Source organism: Stegastes partitus, unplaced genomic scaffold (genome assembly GCF_000690725.1).
Source record: "Stegastes partitus isolate 25-593 unplaced genomic scaffold, Stegastes_partitus-1.0.2 Scaffold231, whole genome shotgun sequence".
Taxonomy (NCBI): Eukaryota; Metazoa; Chordata; class Actinopteri; family Pomacentridae; genus Stegastes; species Stegastes partitus.
Genome location: NW_007577962.1, coordinates 658,554 through 672,917, shown reverse-complemented (window position 1 = coordinate 672,917; position 14,364 = coordinate 658,554). Strand labels below are relative to the sequence as shown.

Sequence of the window (14,364 nt, the reverse complement as noted above, 5' to 3'; positions counted from 1 at the left end):
GTACCCTACCAGCCACAGATCTGTGGGCATCTGACAACCTGTCAGAATGGTCTCATCATTTGATTTTGGTTTACAAACCGGTGGTTGAGAAACTCTTTAGTTGCTGCTTATTCCACAAATCTGACACGTACAAGAATATCATAAACCGGGTTCATTCAAAATGTCCACAGCTGATTATAAAGGCATCGGAAGCTACAAAATGAACGTAGAAAATATAAAAAACATCATAAAACAGCAAATCTTAGTTGGAGCGGGACACACAAATCCTTTTGAGTTAAGACCTGGGAAGAGAGAAAAGGAAAAAAGAAATGATAACATTAGAAACATCCTCATACAGACCTATTAAAGCTTTGAACAAGGATAAAACATTTCATATTTCTACCACACAGTAATGGTCACTCAGTTTACATACAGACTATATAAAAAAATTAACATAGTGGCCATTATGTCACCCATTTTGAAGCCGCTAGTTGGCATTTGGCCATGATTTTCTTGGTCTTTTGAAACTGAATGCAGCGATAGGTGCGTCTGAGGGGCAATATACATGGTGATATATGTGCGACCTGTCAATCAAAAGATAGCCACGCCCTAAAACATACTGTGCTTTATTGTCTATTTTACTCTAAATGTGACCATAATTTACAGAATGAACGCCATGCTGCATTTAAAACCCCTTAAAATTAGTGATTGAGACCATAAGCTCATTTGGAAAATGTTTACTGAGGTAACTAATCAAGAGAGAAGTGGGCTCATTGTGTCATAGACTTCTATACAATCTGACTTCTTTGTGGAACCAGATGAGTCTCCCCCTGTTGGCTGTTAGGAAGAATGCAGTAGTCTATAGCCAACATGCATCCAATGGAGCAACTCATGTGTACAAATGGATTCTAAAAATATATGGGAAGCATAGAAATTTCTGAAATGAATCTCAAACTACCAAGCAAAAATTCAAAAACATTAAAAATAAAAAAACTTCAAATTGTCGTTCTATCTGTGCAGGTGGAAATGTGAGCAAATGAAACTTTGCTGTATTAAAGAATGCAGGAAAAGTGAAAGTTGTGTACATAATGGCCACATGGTGGCGCTATTTCTATTAAAAATGAAGATTTCCTGAGCATTAATCCAATAATCCATCCTTCCACCAAATGTCACTGAAGTGTATGAAGGGAATAGTTCAGTGTTTTGGGAATTATACCTATTTACTGTCTTGACCAAATAAATAGTCACTCAGCAGCACTAAGTGACTTTCGGTACATTAATAAATACGTGTGAGTTGATCTTAAATAAATCAGCTTTGCAGGTGTTACCTGGTTTATTGAATTGTTTCTGCTTGTCCTTGGTCTTTATGCTATGCTAAGCTAACAACATTTTGATTCCACACCGATTACTTATTGCACAGAAACCACATTTATAATCTTCTTACTCTCAAAAGTCCTCTTCTCTTTAATTTTAATACCGCTGATTTTCCCGATACAGCCCATCCTGCACTGCTCCTTTTAAATTATGCATTTTATATACATTTTATAGACTCCATGTATTTCAATTAAGCTTTATAAAAGCAATGTAGAATATTTCTGTGGGTTTCATTGTTATCTTAAGCTCTATTTCACCACTGGGCTTCTTTTAATTGATTGTGGAATTTTTAATCCCTGTTGAAATGTAAATTATATTTAATGTGAAGCACTTTATGTTTGTCATTTCTTTAATTCTGACAAGTTTTTTTGCATTGATGGCAAATAATGTAACAATACTGTTGTTAGTATTACTACTGCTACTACTACTTGTTCAGTATTGGATTACTCCTCTTGGTTTTCTGCGACATTCTTCCAGCAAACAGACAAAGAGAACTGAAACACAGCCTATGTCGGCGGAGATACCTTTGTATATTTTGTGTTGTTGTTTTTTTTTTTTCTCCCCCTCGTCTTATTGCAATTTCTGTGTGTACTCTGAAGGTCTTGTTCAAGCTACGGTGAAGCCGATAAACACTATCAGTCACACAGGGGGATTAGTTACACAGAGTGCACCCATCCAACTCCTTCCCTGCCTCATTCCAGCTCTGATCATTTGCATGCCGCGGAGTGTTTGAAACTTACTGGACATCTTTGGTATGCGGATGGGACCGCTGCTGGTGCCATCGCCCCCTTCGGTTAGAGCTTTGATCTCAATGAGGTAGTCCTCCCCGGAAGGGATCTGCAGCTCGGCGCTGGTCTTATTGGTTTCCAGTACAGTGGTCTTGCCATGCCAATTCTGGCGATACACAACCTGGGGGAGAGCATGGATGCTGGGTTGAAAATGTAATTCTAGAAAGAAATTTTTTTAACTTTTATGACCTCTAAGAAGAAAGACATATGTGTTAATTCAACATAGTAAGCCAGTTTACGAAGAACAAATCCCAAACTCCAAAGTGTGAGAGGTGACTTTGATCATATAGTCCATCTCTAGAGGGACTAATGAATTCATATTACCTTGTAAGGGGCTAATTTGGTTGAAAGACTCAACAAAAAGGCCCATGGGTGCTTAAAACCATGACCTCAGACAACCTTTTATTCATGTAATTTCATCTTCCCTCAAATTGCAGGAGAGCGTTCTATTTTTTAATTCAAAAGAAACAAGAGCAAACGGCCAATTTCACATTAAAAACATGTAAAATATGTAAGATTTGACCGCTCGTAATTCACAGTACTGCTGTTTCCAAATTATTAAACCAGTCATGTCTGCGTGCGCTGCGAGCTCCCTTACAACAGAGCTCTACAAAAGACTTATCATTAAATGAGCAGGCCTGCATATCTGTAGAGAATTATATATATATATATATATATATTTATATATATATATTTGTGGAAAGCATTATCAAAAACTATGTGTTTTCCCACACAAAGTATGCAAAAAAGGATCAAATATGATTCATTGTCGCTGCTTAGAAGAAGCTGAATTCCCTCTGTGGCATGACGCCTTTCGTTTTATCACCTGGAACAGATCTTTTAATTTTGAAAGGCCAGACAGGGCCAATCCATAATGTAACACTGGAGTGCTGAGGTCTATCTTTCCACCGCAATGAGAAAGCCATTTATTGGGATGACAGCTGCCGAGGCTCTATTTGTTTCCCCAGTTGTGGAGTTTTCGCTATTACTCTGACAAACTCACCTTGTATCCTGTCACCTCAGACTCATTCTCCATCGCCTTGACATGTTCCCAATTTAGAAAGATCTTAGAGTTGGTCAGGTTCCACTCGATACTCCCCGGAGGCCGACTTGGAGCTGCAAAAGATATGTAATTATTTAGACAGAAGGTTTTCGCAAATGAATGTATAAACCGATATCGTCAACAGTGTTCTAACTCTGCAGCAGAGTCTTTGAATTAATCATGCGGCGTTTGAATTAGCATCGTACTCAGACACCAACACATACATATATACTCTTTAACCTTCGAGAACCCAGCGGAGAAAACCGGAGGTCAAGAAAAATAGAAAATGCATGCTGTTTGATTACCCTCTCATTTATGTGTGTGAAAACTCCTCTAATAAGGATGAAATGAAAGTTCACCCTGAAGCAGCACAGAAGTCTGCTGCATCGTATTTCAATATTTCAATAGTGTTCTGACTCACTAAGAGTAGCTGTAACGTTTAGCAATATAGCACATGATAAAGACGACAGAATATAACAGTTGAGCTGCTGAAAAGATTAGAATAAAAAGAAGGAAACATTCTGATAGAATGGCTTCAGTTGTCTATTTGCTTTTGATATAATAGAGCAGATTTTAATATGACTCATATTTATAACAAAATAATAGTTATTTACTCTCTGCCTCCATTGGTTCTGTCAAAAATGCTTTAATGCGATGACTGCAATGAACGAGTAACATACACAGAAGGAGCTGCATCCTGTTCTTAGCCTCTACCCAATACGACTGTCTGAAGAATTTCAAACATACGGAGCCCTGGAAGGGACATGGAGAAAGAAAAAACAGGGAAGGCAAAAAAAGACCAATCAGAGGTATCTAAAGTTTTGCGAGATCCCAAGAAAGTTTTGCCAGATCTCACAAACTTTCTTGGAATCTCGCAATAACTTTTGCAAGATCTCGCAAAACTATGTGTAACTCCAGTCCGGTAGGTGGCGGTAATGCACCTGAGCGTTGGATGCCAACCGCCAAATCATTAGAAGAAGAAGAAAACTATACGCATATATACTTCTGGGTGTTTTTGCCAGTATGGAGAAACGACAATGGAGGACACCCACCCGTTTGAGAGATTTATTGAGTTTTATTTTGAAATCAGCCTAAAATGCAATGACATTCAAGCGGTGTTTAGCAAGTGGCCCAATTTTCACCAAATAAGATTGATGTAATGTTCATGAGTTTGCGAGAAAGTTTTGCAAGATCTCGCAAAAGATACCTCTATTTATTTATTTTTTCCCCATCTCCCTGTTTTTTTTCTTTCTCCATGTCCCTTCCACGGTTCCGTACAAACACACCAGAGCTTATTTTTTTCATCTAGAACAGAATGATAATGAGTTGCAGTCAGACCATTCAACACAGCGCTAGAGAACGGTCTGGCTACGTAAGACAAGGCAGCAGTAAACACAGCATATCAACTTGTGCAAAGATACAGCTTCCGTGACACAAAATGCAACACGTTATGTCCTGTAATCATATCTTACTCGCTCATAGACAGTATTCTGCCTGTGTAGTCCTGAGACATATTCTTGTTTACATACAGTCGTCCTCAGATTTATTCATACCCTCCCATGAAAGAAGGGAAAAACTGCTGTCACTGAAATAAGGTGAAATTGATAAAAGTAATAATAAATAACATGACATTGCTTTTGAATTGTGGTTCAACAGAAATATTTAAAAAAAAAAGAAAAAGAAAAAAGCAAACAAGCATGATGGGACCCATAAACTAATATTTTGTTGAACAACCCTTTGAGCCAATCAGTGCAATCAAGTGTTTTCTGTAACTCTTAATCAGACTTCTGCACCTGTTGACAGGTGTTTAGATTCACTGCTCAACAGCAAAGTGTTCTTATTTGTCCAGGACAGTTTATTATTATTATTTTTTCTTTTTTTCTTTTCAACCACAATTCAAAAACAAAGTCTTATTTCACTAAATTAGAATTTAGCAAATTTTTATTTATTATTACTTTTTTCAGTTTCTAGTTATTTGAGTGACTCTTGTGACTTTTGCCTTTTCTTTAATGGAAGGGTATGAATACATTTGAGGACGACTGCAGCTCGACAAATCTGAACTCACTCGGTTTCAACGTCCTCTCTCTTCTTGCGTTGCAGTATATATACTTATACTTATTTTTTATTCAGGTAAAAGTAACTGCTGTTTAACATTTATCAGCTTCAACATGATCCACTTCATTTCGGTCACCGCTGTTTGAAGCACATGAAGAAGCTCAGCAGAGCGGCACAACAGCGCCACTCATGTTTCTGGTGGTTTATTTGCAAAGAGATACGCCAGCANATCAGGTGTGTTGGAAGAGGGGAAACATCTAAGACATGCAGGATTGTGGCCCTCGAGGACCAGGATTGGACACCCCTGAACTAGAGGGTAAAAAAAAAAAAGTAGCCAAACTACAGAGAAATCATGAAGGACAACCTGAAAAGAACTGCAGCTTCAGAGAAGATTTTATTTTTCAGCAAGATGATGACCTGAATCATACAGCCAAAGCTCCATAGAAATGGTTTAAAATAACAAGATGAATGTTTTAGAGTGTCTGAGTAAGAGCCCAGATCTGACTCCAGTTGGGAATTTGTGGCTTGACTTTAGAAGGGATGTTCACTAATGATCCCCGCGTAAACTGAGATAGTTTCCAGACGGGCAGGGATGATTGAGAACCATCTACACAGGCTCAATGCAAAGGTGCATCTACGATAAAGGATTGCAATTACTTATTTTTCATTTTCTATGTTTAATGACTCACTATTACTTGCTGGAAATCTATTTTTACTTTGACATGACAGAGGCTTTCTCCAAATTCTTGCCAAAAAAGTCAAATTAAATTGAACATGATTCAGTGTTGATAAGCAATAAAGGGGTAATGCTTCCAATGGGGAGGTGAATGCTTTTTATAGACACTGTATTTGCATTTCTCCTCAAATGTTGTCTTATTTTGGCCTTAAAATACAAATGCATCTCACCATGTTGGACATATTCACTGTAAAAATCAATTTCATTATGACACAGAGATTATGAGCTGAGATCAGGAAGCTTCCGGTGAGCTTCGAGGAAAGTCATATTGGTCTTGATTTTATCCTCCAAGACTAATGATTAAGGGATAAGCTGCCTAATCCATCATACATTTAATTGGCTCAACCAGGATCTCTGCTGCTGATATCAACTTTATGAGCGCGCTGTATGTACATGACTCTGACTAAAGCTTTCGCCTCTGCAATATGATGACAGACAGTATCTCGGAATATCAGCCTTTTGTTTGGTAATATGATGGTGTTCTTGTTATAAGTAATCCTGTTTTCTTAGAAGGCTTCGTCAGCCGACACAACGCCGGTTTTTATTAGAAAAGAATCGTGACTGCTGATGCCGTTTTATAGACACACGAGTGCTTCGGCTCCTGTATCTTAGTTACCTGCGAGGCCTGTTTTATGCTGGGCAGACGCTGCTCGGCTCATCCTTGATTCAACCCTGAATTAACTGCCTTCGACCAATTTTACAGTCGGCTGAATTTCCACTGGATCCACTGCTCACAACAACTGCTTAATTGCCTCATTAAACGATCACTGATCTGGCTTATGGACAACTTTTTTTTTTTTTTCGGCTGAAATGTTGCTCGGTTGTCTTGCAGTTTGAGCAGGTCAGAAATCTAATTTCCCACATGGCCTCTGTCAGATCTGTTTGTGAGCTTATAAGTGTGACTGGAGTAATATTTTTAATATCGGCTAACTGTAATCTTGACTGGGAGCTTGATGTGATGGAATCGGACGTCGTAGGCAGAACAGACCCATCTGCACGACCGTATCATTACAGTTTCTTTTGCAGAAATTCAAATATTGCTGCATTTGTCTTTGTCAACGTTTTTGACATCGCATCTATCTTGTTTGAATAAAACATTATGGTCAGCGGATAGAAATGATTATCTGTGTGCGAAGCCACATTTAGAGCAGTTGATGTTGTGTTGGGTGTGAGTAAAATACAGTTTAAGGAGGACAACGACGCTGGGATCAGCTGATCATGCTACTGTGGTAATAGTCCAGGGGATCAGAACGGGCTTTTATGTGCTGATAACAACATAAACAGAAGTGGCTTTTTAAAACGTGGCATGGGTAAGCAGGTAATCCAAAATGATCATTACATATAAATATTACAAAAGTGAAAAGGTGGTTTTTAATTCATGTTGCTAAAACCATCAAAGCAAAATCAGAAGACGAGCAATGCTACTGACTCATACATCCTTCTGAGGAGTTGCAACCCACAGCGAGCAACACAAAGCTGTTTTTATCAGACATATGTGGGGGAATGCAGCGGGGTCAGGCCTCACGAGCTCCTCATTAATGTATGCATGCGTACAAAACTCTGAGGGAGTGTACAGCAGACTGTGTGAAGCAATCGGGACCGAGACATTTGACTTGTGCTCACTTTAGCCAAGAAGCTGAGAAGCAAAACAGGAAATATTTGCGGAGAGGCAATATGAAAGTCTCACAGGATCGGGATCCTTCAGTAAACTTACTCACCACATTTGCTGTGCTTCTTCATTGGACTCTGCGGTGCAGCAGAAGTCTCCTCGGACCAATCTCGACAGAAATAAAAATCCGTCTCCGAGACAAGACAGAGCATATCAGCTGATTAAAGGGTTCCAGTGTGAAACTTTATTGAGTCTTTTCTTCGTCTCGCAGAGATGTCTTTGCATTTGTTAACATTTTTTGACAATATATCTTGTTTGAATAAGAAAATATGGTCAGTGGCTAAAACTGGTTATGAGTGAGAATCCACGTTTGGAACAGCTGATGTTCTACAGTTATGAACAAAAGTTTACATACTCTTGTAAAGGCCACATATAACTTGGCAGTCTTGAATTTTCACTGACTCATATACCTCATCATTTTTTTATGATGGAATCTTTGAAACAAAAAATAATCGTGATTTTTTTTAGTCTTTTAATAGATTGAGTATAGGTCTTGTGGAAAAGTGATTTTACAAAAAAAAAGCTTTACATCACCATGGGCTGAGAGGCTGCTGTGCAAGAATTAAGGCCTTCCTCCAGCACCTTAACCCTTTATAGGGAACTCCTTGAAATACTTGGAAAATGAATTTCAACCCTAGGGTGTTATTGAAGGACATTTCAAGATATTTTTACTTTTGTGACTATAAAAAAAAAGAAAAAATAGAAAAGAAATTCTGATTAAAAAAAATATAAAAATGTTGCAAATCAAGATGAGTAAGGCTACCATATATGGTCACTTTCCTGTCTATGGTTAAAAAAAAAAAGGGAATTTGTAATAAATAAAAGAAAAAGTAACAAACTGCAAAAATATATATATATATTTAGAAACATTTTATTTTGAGGTATTGACAATTACACAACCAGTAATAAAGTCTTTATAAAGCGCTTTGCATGTTCATTTAGCATAATTTTTCTTGGGGTATAGTGGTATTAGTGGCACTAATCTCAAAAATAAATCAAAGTAGAGTTCAATACAAACCAGTAACAAGCATTTATAAAGCACCTGGAACATTTGTTTAGTCACATTTTTTGTAAGGTAGTGATATTGGTACTAATATAAAAACTAAACCAAAGTACACATGGGTCTTCAACCTGAAGGAGAGGGTGGACATATTGAACGTCCAAGGAAGTTACCAAATATGGTCACTCGCCCCATAAAGGGTTAAAGCTTGACTGTAGTTTCTTGATGATCACATGATCAAAGAAACGACCTTTTGGAGGATAGTTTTGTGGTCAAATGAAACAAAAATGTAGCTAATTGGCGACACTGAGAAATAAGGTGAGGCTTTAAAATCCAAGAACATCAAATCTACCGTCAAGCATGGTGGTGGCAGCATTATGCATTGGGCTGTTTTGCTGCCAGTGGAATGGATGCTTTGCACAAAGACAGTAGAATGATGACGAAGACGGATTACCTCCACAATAGAGAGGCAAGTGATATACTGCCGTGATATACTTGTTCTTTACAAGTGTATGTAAACTTTTGTTCATGACTGTATATAATGTGAGTAAAATGTAGCTTAAGGAGGACGGCAACACTGGGAGTCGTACACGAGTTGTAACGCACAGCAAGTAATACAAAGCTGTCTTTTGTTGCATATCTGTGGGGAATGTGGTGAGGTCAGGTTTTATGAGCTCTTCATTAATGTATGCATGTCTTCCAAACTCTGAAAAGGACAGCGGACAGTAAGAAGCAATCAGGACCAAGACATTTGACTTGTGCTTCCTTTAGGAAAGAAGCTGAGGAACAAAACAGGAAATGGTGGAGAAGCAGTACGACATGGTAACTAATGACCTTTAATCTATTCTCATGTGGAACATCCCAACTTCTAAAATATCATCAGTTTGAAATTTATTTAAGATTGGTTTCAATTTCAGCAGTTTTTTTTAACTTCATTAGTGTGTGCTGTATAAACTGGTATCCTCTACAATCCTACATTCCAGTGGAGAACCATCACCCACCATACTGGACTGATGGAAGTCCATTATCAACCTGTAATGTGCAAAAATCACAGTCCTGAAGGAGGGCATGAACAAGATCTTCCTCCCTTTTTTTTTTCATCTGCAGTCTCACAGGACCGAAATTCTTCAATAAATTTACTCACTACATTTGCTGTGATTCTCTGCTGCACTCTGCACTGCAGCAAAGCTCTCCTGAGACCAATCTGGAAAAGAATAAAAAATCTGTCTCCCAGTGAGATGCATGATTCAAACAAGGAGAAACACACACGCTGATTAAAGGGTTTCAATGTGAAACTTTATTGAGCGTTTTTTCCTTCATCTCACAGAGACGTATTCTGACAATAATACAATGGTATTACTCTACTGAATAAACAAACTGCAGATTCAGTGAAGGGCAAACGTGTGTTTCATAAATACCATATTGAGACGTTATAATGAGATATTTTAGAGAAAAAAAACGATGTAAAGAGATTTAAAGGGAGGTTTCTTTTGACAGCAAAACAGTAAATATACAGAGAAAGAAAGAATGATGTTAAATAATATGGTTTTAGAAAAATAATGAACGCAAAAAAACACAACTATTTTACACGTAAAGGACAAAAGATGGAATAACATACACATAATAATTTTACCGTATCACACTGTATGATAAAAGAAATGTGTTGACTATGACTTTATATACAACACAACAAAAGAAAAGCTGTAACAGTCATGTAAAAATGAAAACAAGACACAACATTTCTTTACATTTCTTTGCTGCGACATCATTGTTGGTTAACTTTCTCTTTTACATGTTTAATTACTCAGCAGTGTATCGTATGACGGCTAACAGAAAACCAACCATGTGTTCATTTACAACTGTTCTGCTTCAGCAAAAATGTTTCCGCAAAATGCTCCATGCAATCGTTTTAATGAGCTCTTCAGCCGCGCCCAGTTAACATATGTCAACATATGGACCCCATTATTCAAAAAAATGTCATTGTACATGTACGATGCAGTTTCTGTATGTGCTCAGATTGATGCTGATGTTTGCACTATAAAAAGGACACTAAATGCACAAAACGGTTCTTCAAGAAAGCTTACTAATCGTTAAGTTTTAGATGTGTAATAAATGTATATGTTAGGCATTTTAACTTCGACCTCTCTCGTCCTCTGTTTCGTCCACACTACCATAATTCCTTTAGGACTCACTCCACACAAAATCACATAAAACACAACCTAACAGATAGAACAAAAACAATAAATAACATTCTACATCTCTGATCGTCTGCCCTTTCGCAAAACAATTACAATCAGTATGGTTTTAGACTGGTTAACAGTAAAATATTAACTTAATAAGGCAGCTTTGTTAAGCATCTTAACTGGGTTTGCATCTGTTTCCAATACAGAACCTGTTTCTGCAGCAAACCCGAGCGTTCCTAGATATGAAAAAGCATCGTAAGCTGCGCCGGTGTTTCCTTGCATAATGTCAACGCAGAAGACATGTGCGGCTTGATCGACTTGGTTTCAACGCTGTGGATGATTAGCGGTTAGTATTTATCCTGAAAATTGTCTGTACAGCTACAGCATGGACGTCTACACAGCACAACGGGGATCGTATTTATCAATCCACCGGTAGGAACAAGCAAGCCCGTACCTGGCCTATCTTTTCCCACTAAATACCAGTGTTTGGGCCACATTAGCCATTAGTGGTGTGATGTAATTATGCTCAAGTGTGTAACAGTCAGGCTGAGCTTGTGCTTACTGAGCAGCTTTTCTCACAGCAGACAGTTTGACTTGTCATTGTGGGAGCAGCACAGCTGTAGTTAATACCATTAACAGTGGCTCTGTTCCACTCAGGTGTGGAAGCAAACAAACCACTAAGCCAGCAAGCTCGATTCCAAGAGTGAACTGAAACACAGGCGGAGGATGAAACGCAGTCATTACCGAAATGTGTTCTGTTTTATGTATCAAGCGCGTGTAAATGGACTACGAGTTTTTCGGAAAGTTTTGCAAAGACCAACACTGCTGTGATTAGAGTAGGAAGTTAGCTTTTATTACAAAAATGCCAGCTGTCAGATTTAAAGCACATCTCTACTATTTTTACATATCAAAGTCTGTTTACAGGGCTTGGGGAGTTTCGGCTGCGAATGCGTCAACAGTTGTATAAAAGCCTTTTGTGGCTCCAGAGGAAGCTGCACAAAATCTGATAAACTGCCTCAAGTGGAAGTCACTTGAGTCAATGCTGGTTGGGGTGTGGACTTAGAAAAAAAGTTAGTAGACTTCTGCACGTCACATTTCAAACAGCCTCCGAGCAGCAACCTAAACGCTGAGAAACAGTGAATTTCGCTCAAGATTTGGATCGTGCAATAAGGCAGGCCTGCTTGGTTATTTAAGCAAATTGGTTATTTTAATGACAGTGCTCGACTCCCTGCATGCAAATGTTCCACTAAAACAAATGCAGGGGCACCATCGCTGCATCCTGGGCTTAGCACTGCATTCTAAATGGTTTAGCCAGACTTTTTTTCTAGCGCTGTTTAGAGAAAGAGCCTCCAACCTCTACAGACTCAAGTTTACATCAGATGAATGACCCACCTCATAAATGTTTTGTGGCTGAGGTGCAATGTGGGTAATGTAGGAGCCAGGCTTATGGAATAAATAAATCTCTGGTTGTGCTGCATGGATTTTTTTTTTAACTGTCCTAGAGTGTTATATGAGGAGTACAGTGGACAAACAGTGCCGGGTTGTTTGGGTGTTATTTTATAGCTGCAGCAAGCAGAAATCTGGGGGAAAAAACCCAAAACTGCCAGAATTTGAAATACACAGCTCTCCTCTTGCAGCTCTTCCTTTTCCCCCGATGCTTTAGACGTGCAAAGACAGACAAGGTGCAGGTGTAGCTTCACCTGCAGCCTGAACCCAACTCCTTCTACGATAAGTCTCCATCTAATCCATTGCATCACCACATCTGCTCAATGAAAAGACTGGCTACGATCTCCCACCCCAGGCTAGATTTTTTCAAAGCCTGAAAACACAGCCAGGAGGAGGTGCTTTCAGTTCCTCTCAGATCACTTGAATTAAAAAAAAGCTGCCTACTCCAGCTTTATGCAGCCGAGTTAATGCTACTCAGAACTAATAAATAACCATGGAACAGATTAAAGGAAACTTTGATGTGATTATGAGCTGCATGGGTTCACGGCAACTGTCAGGTACATTTCCACGTCGTATAAATCCGCGGGATGAATCATTGTCGCTCGTTGGCCTGCCAGAAGCTCTTCTCACAAGCGTGCTCATTGACAATTAGACACCATGTACTCGTACCTGACATTTTGTGAAAAATCAATACCACAGTCGCGTCCGTGCATGTCAGCTAGCTTTGTTTAGCAGATAAGACCAGAGAAAAGAACAGCTGGAGAGCATAAAGGATATTTCCTAAAATGTCAAATTATTTCGGTATGAGTGGCATAGTATATTCTCTTATAAAAAAAACAGAAGCCAGGAATTAACACCGTGAAAATAAGCGAAAGAACTCTTCGTTTTCAAACTGCATGTAGAGTTCACAGTTGGATCTGTTCACAGAGGGCACAGCAAGCCAAGAAAATACTTGTAAGTTGAGGCGAAATAGGTGGAAGCAGAGAATCGAAATGGGGAAACTGGGACATGAACCTGTGCTCAGGTTCACTTCTCAGGGAGCGATAAGAAAATTCATTTTTCCATGTTTATCAAATGCATGCATCCTGGTGGGCTGCAGTGGTCCTGAAAATAGCCAGATGAAAATATGTTTTATAATTGTGCTGTTGCCTGTGAGTACCCTACCAGCCACAGATCTGTGGGCATCTGACAACCTGTCAGAATGGTCTCATCATTTGATTTTGGTTTACAAACCGGTGGTTGAGAAACTCTTTAGTTGCTGCTTATTCCACAAATCTGACACGTAGAGGAATATCATAAACCGGGTTCATTCAAAATGTCCACAGCTGATTATAAAGGCATCGGAAGCTACAAAATGAACGTAGAAAATATAAAAAACATCATAAAACAGCAAATCTTAGTTGGAGCTGGACACACAAATCCTTTTGAGTTAAGACCTGGGAAGAGAGAAAAGGAAAAAAGAAATGATAACATTAGAAACATCCTCATACAGACCTATTAAAGCTTTGAACAAGGATAAAACATTTCATATTTCTACCACACAGTAATGGTCACTCAGTTTACATACAGACTATATAAAAAAATTAACATAGTGGCCATTATGTCACCCATTTTGAAGCCGCTAGTTGGCATTTGGCCATGATTTTCTTGGTCTTTTGAAACTGAATGCAGCGATAGGTGCGTCTGAGGGGCAATATACATGGTGATATATGTACGACCTGTCAATCAAAAGACAGCCACGCCCTAAAACATACTGTGCTTTATTGTCTATTTTACTCTAAATGTGACCATAATTTACAGAATGAACGCCATGCTGCATTTAAAACCCCTTAAAATTAGTGATTGAGACCATAAGCTCATTTGGAAAATGTTTACTGAGGTAGCTAATAAAGGGAGAAGTGGACTTGTTGTGTCATAGACTTCTATACAATCTGACTTCTTTGTGGAACCAGATGAGTCTCCCCCTGTTGGCTGTTAGGAAGAATGCAGTAGTCTATAGCCAACATGCATCCAATGGAGCAACTCATGTGTACAAATGGATTCTAAAAATATATGGGAAGCATAGAAATTTCTGAAATGAATCTCAAACTAC

At 38.6% G+C, this 14,364-nt stretch overlaps 1 protein-coding gene across 1 annotated transcript in view; it reads right to left on the bottom strand.

The window, feature by feature from the left end:
* Positions 1–261: 261 nt before the first annotated feature.
* The window catches only part of cntn6 (contactin 6), a gene marked incomplete at its 3' end in the record, with an annotated part of 75,124 nt that continues 61,021 nt past the window's right edge, over positions 262–14,364 (bottom strand). The window contains exons 20-22 of the mRNA XM_008281354.1: positions 3,145–3,257; positions 2,094–2,262; positions 262–281 (exon numbers count right to left, since the gene is read on the bottom strand). Coding sequence (XP_008279576.1) covers positions 262–281; positions 2,094–2,262; positions 3,145–3,257 — 302 coding nt within the window. The remainder of the gene's footprint in view (positions 282–2,093; positions 2,263–3,144; positions 3,258–14,364) is intronic.